The following is an 8,812-nucleotide window of genomic DNA, read 5'->3' as shown; positions in this document are numbered from 1 at the left end:
CGTGTCCTCCCGCTGCGGCCCTTGAGAGCGGCGTTCGACTAGAGTCATCCTTTGAATCGATGTCGACCTTGCCTGTCTGGAGCAGCAGTCTAACCACGGCCTCATATCCTCCCGCTGCGGCCCATAAGAGCGGCGTTCGACCATAGGTTTTATCCTTTGAATCGACGTCGACCTTGCCTGTCTGGAGCAGCAGTCTAACCACGGCCTCGTATCCTCCCTCCGCGGCCCACGAGAGTATACTTCTGACTTTTTGAAAATTAATCCCATTTCCCATTTGGAGAAGGGATTTAATAGATTCTTGATACTCTGTGGTTGTAGAGGAAGAGCGGTTAAGAGGCACCATTGCAATTGACCAGGCACTAGTATCTGGTAACAAAAGTACTCTTAAAGCAACTTCGTTTTTATAAGCTAGGGCCACATTTAACGGGAAGCTGTACCGTTCTCCTTTTATATCCAATTGCTGAACTCGATCAAGCTCAATCCGGATAAGGTGCGGTAGGTTTTTCTCTGAGAGAATATATAACAGGCTACAGTGAGGTGTACGTCGCCGTATTTCATATTTCTCAAAGAGGTTGTCCAAATGGATCCAATCGCTAAGAAAAAAATCCTCTACAAAACGAGTTTGGGGGATCTCGTACTCATCTGCAGTATCGGCATGTTGAAGCACGTTCTGTACTGCATATTCCAAGAACGGAAACTTTTCAGATACTAATTTCCGGAGACTCGCAGCCTCCCCAGAAGATGCAGTTGGCAGTGGCGTGTTAGATGGCAGATATTCCGAGGTATCAATCCTTGCGTAGGTTTGACAGCACTCCTTTAGCCGCTCATGACTAGACCCTGGAAAGTTGCTGTCGAGGTGAGACCGAAGACTGTTGAGTCCGTTTCCTTTCAGAAGAAAGTCTCGAACGGATTCATGAATAAATTGCACTGTTCGATGCTTGGATTTGGTCATTTCTGCGAGTCCCTTAGACGCACTAAGTATATATTTTTGCATGATATCCTCGGTGATATTATCAGGGTTCCATGCAGCCAATTCATCAGCCGCAACTCCAGCTAAAATAGCAAAATACAATTCCTCAAGTTTCATGGGTCGTTTAGAATACAATATCCACTGGAGACACAGAACCAGGTCTTCGACATTCTCATTGTCTCTGGTCAAAATGTCTTGGAACAGCGCATCCAAGTCGTCCGGGATTTCCTTAAGCCGCTTTTGAAGCGCATGGATGCGGCCACGATCAAACTCTTTATTCAGCATTGGAATAACGAGGACAACCCATAGGAAAACTCCAGAGGCTCTCTCAAGCATTTCGTCCCGGATTTTCTCCATCACCTTGCTGCGTCCAGCCTTCAGTTCGCTATGCAAATAATTGGCGATATCTTGCGAGTGGCCGTCCTGGTCTCCTAGGTCAAGGGAGACACCTTTTTCGATTGTAATGTAGGGGTAATAGCGACTTGAGAGACAGATATGCAATTGGATTTGAGATGAAACCGCAAATTGTGCAAGGCTTTCGAAGAAGGCTACCATATCTCGTGCTTGATCCTCTTTGCACTCATCTAGAGCGTCGATAAAGCAAGTCAGGCGGCGTCGTCCGAGGCACTCTATCGCGCGGCTGAAAAGATTTTTGACAGTCTCGATATCCTGATCAAAGTCATTGGGCACGCTTGACCCATGTGTTATAAGCGGATCTTGAATATCTGGAAGCTTTTCTAGGAGTTGAAACAACAAGGATCGATACATGCCTAACGCGGACTTCTCTAAGTCTTCACCTCTTGCATTGAAGAAGAATGAGATAACGATGGTATCTGCCATGGCTTTCTTAGCATTTGCATATGCAAATTTCATCAATGTCGACTTTCCAGTCCCGGGCTTTCCTTTCATCCATAAAAAGCCATGATGCTCGGATATCTTGCTGTCGTCAAGCCATTCTTTGTACTGGGATGTGCTGAGTAGCCATTTGCATGTTTTTGCGTGAGCGTTCTTGATTGTTGCGTGTCGAGAATTAATTTGATCAAACTTTAAGCGATCTAGAAACTTCTGTCGTTGATTTGTATCGGTAGGCGCAATTTCACTGGAATATGCTGACTCTGTGGTAGCTTTTATGATCCTATTGATAGCTGCGACAACTTTTCTGTACTCGGCATCGTCGTGTCCGCTAAATCGACACATTTCCATGTGATTGCTGGCAATGAATTGAGCAAGTTCGATTGTCGGATCGTTTAAACGAGAAATGGTATCTTCAACAACCTGTATAATTAGTATATTGTATAGGAATATTTGAATCCTTTACCTTTTTATCACTAATGGCAATGTCTCCGTGTTGTTCTTGAAAGGAGATTATAGTCCAACACCTATCACGGGCTATTGAGCCAAACCTCTCATCCCAGTCCTTAAGCTGTTCCACATAGAGCAAGAAGGTATCAATAATGTGATCATTAACCTTGAAATTATCGACTCTGATGACCCGTTCGATGGTATGCTGAATCAATTCGCGAGGATTTGGGCCACCATGAGGGGTCCCGAAGAAAATTATGCCAGAGGTATTCTCGTAGATACTATGAAGATGACTCTGGCGTGTTTTGCAGCCACTGGATCTTCGCAGCGCCTCCATTACAACTATGCCGCCGAGGCTATGGGCGACAAGTATTAGCGGCCTCAACGACTGGACACGGCGTGCTGTTTCCAATCCGGTAAGAAAATCCCATGCGATGTCCTGGACTGTGCTCTTCCCTATAGAATAATCGCTAGAACGAATCGAACTTGTATCGTAGCCATACGTGAGGACACGCGCATTCGGGACAGCGATAGGAAGAAGATCTCGCGGCCAATAAATTGGGTTATAAACTCCGTGTTCTGTTTCAGGAGACGCGGCGGATGATAGAAGTTTCTGTCTTTTGGATAGGCGTTCACCATCATTATCGTTATGCTCATTCTGTCTACGGCCAACTTCTTGTTTCTCACTCCATGTATATTCGGGGTGACCGGTGAAACCATGGACAAATACAATGCTGCTTCGGTTAGTAAAACTCCAAATCTTAGACATTAGAAGCGGGACTTACTCCAGAGCAGGTTGGCCCGGATCAATAAGCACGGAAAGGCCGATCCTGGAAGGCGCCGATGTTCGATTTAACGATACGGGCTTTACAGGTTTATCGATCTCGTCTAGGAGACGACTAAATGCGTTCTCTTTCCTCTCGCCATACATGGGCGGTAAGTGGACACCAAAAATGCCGAGAAGAGAATATGCCGCATCTTCTTCGCGTTTAGTTTCGCGTTGACTTGCCCATAATAATCGCTCTGCAACGCTAAAGCAAGATAGAGGGCTTCCTTGAAGTGCTTGGATAGCAATCCCTGTTGCTTCATGAATCTGTTTCTTCAGCGATGTCTTATCGCCAAGTCGCTTGCCCTCTTGTGAGAAGAACTGCACTGATGCTGGAGCAAGGAGTTCTTGTAGCGTCCAGCCCCGAGTAAACCATTTGCTTTTCAGAAAGGCTGCGCTCGATGGGAGCTGGTACAAGCGATTTGTATCATCACCATGCGTCAAGACGTCAGAGAGGTATACGTAGCACTCTGCTGCTCTACCGTACCAGCGAAACATGGAGTTGATGGCCTCAGTGAGCTCGGCGCTACTCGCTTTATCAATGCAACAAGTGTCTACCCAAAAGTATTGTAACCCATCGCTGGCAGCTTGTTTTCCGCAAAAGCGGATCTTGCTATAGCCAACCTTGTTCTTGCCAGTATCCTCTGCTAGGTCTTTGAAGGTGACCTCCTCGCCATCCATTCCCCACGTATGCGAGAGTATAGCATAGGGAGGAATGTCATCATTATAGAACTCGGTCAAGCTGAATTCGTCATCGTTCCTTCGTTTTAAGAGACGCATTGGTACTTGTGTATTTCCGAGGTGGGGTAGAGGAAGATTGATCGGTCCCACAGAGCTTTGTCTTTTAAAGAGTTGTTGACGTGCTTCACCTTTTCGATAAAGTGGATCATCTGATTAACAAACCGATCCTCAAACGCTGGCAAGAGACTAACAGTTGAGTTGCAAAGCAAATCTACAGTGAAAGAAGGGACGCTGTGCGTTGAGAATAGTTCACGTTTCTGTTGTGCAGATTTACGGAGTAAGGTAAGGCCAGCTAACTCAACTAGCGTGGAGGCTGAGTCCGGGGCGGAGCAAGGCGGGGCGGACCGCCTGGGCGCCGAACCTCCCTGGCAACGATTTGCACCTGGAGGTGAGCTGTGTTTTCCCACTTTGGTGGATGTACTAAAATTTGGTGCTATTCCAGAGTGTGAATGATTTTGAAGAAGCCACTTTTGATATCTTCGAAAAGACAAGTGGCATCTTCGGCTGCCGCAGAATGGAGCTGGGTTTTCCACAAGGCAGATAGTTTTTCTCTAGGCAGCAAGGCTCTCCGTACATGACATCGCCCGGTTGTGGCGCGGCTGCAATCTACAGTAGAGTAGTACTGCGGAGTGGGGGATTTAGGCTAGGTTAGCCATATGGTGCATAGAGATGTGGGGCCGAATAAAAAAATAATATTGATTGGTCTTTAATAGAGAAACAGATTATTCAGTGGGGTGACCTTTTTCTTGCTGGCAAGAAATTGAGAGTCATGATTCCCTTCAACCATCACTATTACAAATGTGGATCAAAAAAGTTTCAGGTTATATGATTAGCTTACAAAAGTAGTAGTGGTAGGAGCGTTTCCATACATTTTCTTAGTTATCTCTCCCTTATGCTAGTAAGGCGCGGCGCAATCGTACTTTTATACCCTCTCCCTACTTACAAGCGCGACGTACTCCCCCCGCGGCCTTCTTTACTCCCACTTAGATATAGATGCGTCAGCTGGCACGGCCATGGTCAACGCCCCGGAGCTTGCGCAGGGCCGCGGGGGCGTGGTTAATTAACTAAGACAACTACGCAGAGAAAAGCTTAAAGTATCGAAACAGGAAGTTGGGAATAACCAAGAGCACGGACCCAGTCCATAAACAAGCCTTTAGCGCCTTAATCGATAATATGAGAAAATTCCGACTTTTCTTAATCTATAGTGTGGGAACTGAGTTATGCTCTTTAATTTGTATTTAACTCAACCTACGTAGTCACTTAGTGCATAAATCTAGTCTGCTCGTTTTAAATTATATATACTTAGAGCTGGCCTTTTATTTCTCATTTATGATAGACGGACTACCAGTCTACAGTTTAAAAAGACCACAGCGCTCGACCTAAGACTCTCCCCGTGACAGTCACAAGAACAACCTCTAAGAATCTTTGGAGCCCATTGCTGAGCATGTATCCATGCAATGTAGAACTTGAAAACTACTTTCGTACTAAGACCTTAAGAGTGATTGTCAAAATATAAATATAGTCTCATGAATTTGAGCTACTCGTGGTTGTTTGCAATAAAGCCAGCAGCAGGTAAACGCATCTCATTAACCTATAAAAGTAGTACTTTGTCCTAATGTCAATCTATCTCCAACGAACCCTCTTCGCCATAGTATTATCCCCCACAAACCCACCATACACTCACGCGCCTTCCTTAGCCTGACTTCAATTGTACACTGAAAGTCGTCTGAGTGAACGTCAATGTCTTGTGAGTATCAAAAGTAAGCTCCAACCCAGGCACGATAACCTCCTCGTTAACCGAGAATTGGAGGTTTTCTGACTCTAAATTAGTAATAGAATTTCAGACACGGGGAGAGTCCACATACCCCCGTTTCCTTGAACACCAACTGTAGACTGCCTGCCCGCGTCTAGCACATCATAGTACCTATACGTCACAACGCCAGGCCTGCCCTCGTAGAAAGTCATGGTGAAGTGATAGTACTGAGTTGGCTGGTTGTAATGCGAGCAATACCATTCGAAAGCTATCTGTCTGGATCCAGTTTCACCACTGACTTCGTAGTAGACACCCTGGGGGGTATCTTTGTAGATATACAAGTCTCCCCAAAGACCCAGCGCCGCATATGATGGGATGTTAGTCGCAGGCAATTGGCCATTTTGAAAGATGTTAGTCCCAGACCCAAGACTAAGCAAGCCGTTAATCGCAACGTATACTTGAGTGCTAGTTTCCTCATATATCGTGATGGGAAATGGGATCTCGAGCGAGTAGAACTCATCGTCTGCATTTAACGGAGAGCCATCAACGCTTCCTACGATCGCAATGGGATTGCGGAGAACCTATAGAATAAGTTAATTGGGAGCTCTTGTGTATGATCAGGCCTGGGAGGTTGATCACTTACCACAACAGGCACCTCTGGATCCGTTGACTCATCTGGTGTTTCTTTCTGGCCAGCAAGCTCAGTGGCGTTATCCTTCACAAATGCTACAGAGCCTTCAGTCACATCAAGTGTTGCTGGACGGCCGCAACTAGATTCGTCAAAGACCTGGCACTTTCCATCTTTCCAACTCAACCCCCAACAGCTGTCGCTTGCAGCACAAGCCAGCGAGCACTCTCTTGCTGAAGAGGCAGACTTTTCTTCGTGAAGGGTGCCAGGGATAGATCTATTACATAAAATCGTGAAGTCTGTTCCGCCGATTTTCTGAATCGCAAGATCAATGATTGGACAACCTGTTGAGTCAGTGCAGTAGCAATTTGCATCTCGACCATCTCCTCCATCTCCTCCATCTCCTCCATCTCCTCCATCTTTTCCATCTTTTCCGTCTTTTCCGTCTCGTCCATCTATACTGCAGTCCCAGTCATCGTCCTCTGTGCATTCAGCATCCTGTAACATGTTAAAACAAAATACTTTAGACCATTTCTCAAATAAGGAGTCATCGAAAGGCAGCTCAACTCACCGGATCAACGTCGCAACGTCGAGTACCCTAGGGTCTAGGCCTACAGTCTTCTTTGCCTGGCTGAGGTTTGAAACCTCCATCACCATCTCCGCCATCACCTTCATCTGGAGGGAAATCACAGCAAATTGACTGTATCAACCCATCAGGATTGAAACCAATCACGGCTTGGTCACACTTGACATTAGGTACGGCGTCCAACATATCATAGGTAACGGTTTTGTTTTGACCGGAGCATCGAAGTGAAATTAGAATGGCTTTGCAGCCAGATTGAGCGCCCTTCACGCTTGTCATTGTTCCATCTGTCCCCAGGCAGATCTCTGATGAGACACATTCTCCAGAGGGAATGTCTTCGGTGTAAATAGCTGCAGGGGGGAACGGAAGATCGGTTGAAAATCCCAACTGAACCAGTGCTAACACTGTGAATCCCAAGCTTGAGATTATCATAATGATGACTGCCAACTAGACACAGTGGGAAAGAGCCAATTTGTCAAAAGAGTTTATAAAATGACTTGTCTGGTGATATAAAGGCTTACGATCGAGGGTAGGAAAGCCGTTTGCAAAGATTTATGTGAAAGTGAAAGAGCGAAAGATTTTGATTTTGTAGTCAAGCCGATTATGGTTAAATATTTCGACCTCCATAGCACCGCATACTCGGGTTGCAGTATCTCAGCTCACGAGACAGAGATTATTGCTGAATCCACAGCAGAGCTCATTCAGGATTTGATCAACATGTGTTCAGCTGAGGGGTAGCTCTTCGTAGATCCATCAAATATCATTTCGTGTGCAGTCCTAGAGAATAACGTTCCCGCCAAGAATATTTCTCTATAGGCGTCTTCCACAGGCAAGGACCGCTCCAGACGAAATGTATCGTTGGATGTCTCGTAACACCTGTACGTTTTGAACGACCCCGCGTCGACGGAGGAGCTGAGTTGGTAGAATGTAACTCTAGTAGGTATCGTCGCTCGAAGTGACGGTGAGCTTTGTCTTCTTATAACCTGCACGTTTCTTTCCATTGGGAAGTAGTAGATATCGGAGGCCATTGATCACGCTCTATTTTCCCACTGCCGGCCTGTAGGAACATGGGTCTTGCCGTTCGACCACTGATGAATTCGAAAGAGATGTCTTGAATGAGAATATATTGCTTTCCCTCAGCTACAATATTCTCGGAACTTTTTGCCGATTTGCGCGTCTCTGCATTTACAGGAGATACAGGAATCCATGATCTTGCACCGCAATGGTAGCTTTTCTCGAAAAAAATAATTTTTGCATGAGACTTCTTCAAGCATGCATATGTTCAGCTTCAACATTTGCTGAGATCTATACCGTTTGTAAAAAGACACTGCCGTTGTTATATCTAGACCTCGCCATGGCTCCCCATGGGTCCTAATTTAGGACCCAGACCCAAGCTATGGGGGACCCGACCCACCCCATGGGTCCTTACTAATATAGGAACCGAACCATGGGTACCCGTAGGGACCCATAGGTAATATCACATGATTAATAATAGTAATAATTAATAAAGATATTAGTATAATTATTATTATATTCTTATTTACTTAGCTATAGAAGAAACTGGCTATAGAAACTAGCCATGGGAAATATAAAGACTAGCTAGTCATGTGACCTAGCTTCTTATATACTAGCTTCTTCCATAGCTAAGTAAATAAGCTTATCATAAGTTTTATATTAATATCTTTATTAATTATTACTATTATTAATCATATGATATTATCCATGGGTCCCCGCGGGTACCCACAGGAAAATGGAAGACCCAAGACCCGACCCATGGGTCTAGAAATCCCTATGGACCCGCCCATGGGGACCCATGGGGCGGGTACCCATGGGTTTTTGGGTTTTGTGGCGAGGTCTAGTTATATTGATACGTGTGCCAATCGTAAGTCACAACGACATCTTCGGATGAAATCTAACCGTTTTCTTATGAAAATTTAGCATTCGCCTATTGAGCTCCGCCAAAATGGTATGATCGACGTATACGACGTAGTAACGACCTGATGTTCAAC

At 45.4% G+C, this 8,812-nt stretch overlaps 1 protein-coding gene across 1 annotated transcript; it reads right to left on the bottom strand.

The window, feature by feature from the left end:
• HET-E1_13 (Vegetative incompatibility protein HET-E-1) lies at positions 1–3,878 on the bottom strand (the record flags this gene model as incomplete). The annotated part of the gene is made up of 3 exons (XM_031153000.1): positions 1–2,245; positions 2,289–3,006; positions 3,058–3,878. Coding segments are annotated over 3 exons (3,784 nt in total), but the record flags the coding sequence as incomplete, so codon positions are not given.
• Between the last annotated feature and the right edge of the window lie 4,934 nt (positions 3,879–8,812).

Source organism: Lachnellula hyalina (assembly GCF_007821495.1).
Source record: "Lachnellula hyalina strain CBS 185.66 chromosome Unknown contig00162, whole genome shotgun sequence".
In the NCBI taxonomy this organism is placed as follows: Eukaryota; Fungi; Ascomycota; class Leotiomycetes; order Helotiales; family Lachnaceae; genus Lachnellula; species Lachnellula hyalina.
This window is presented reverse-complemented; position numbering and strand designations above follow the sequence as displayed.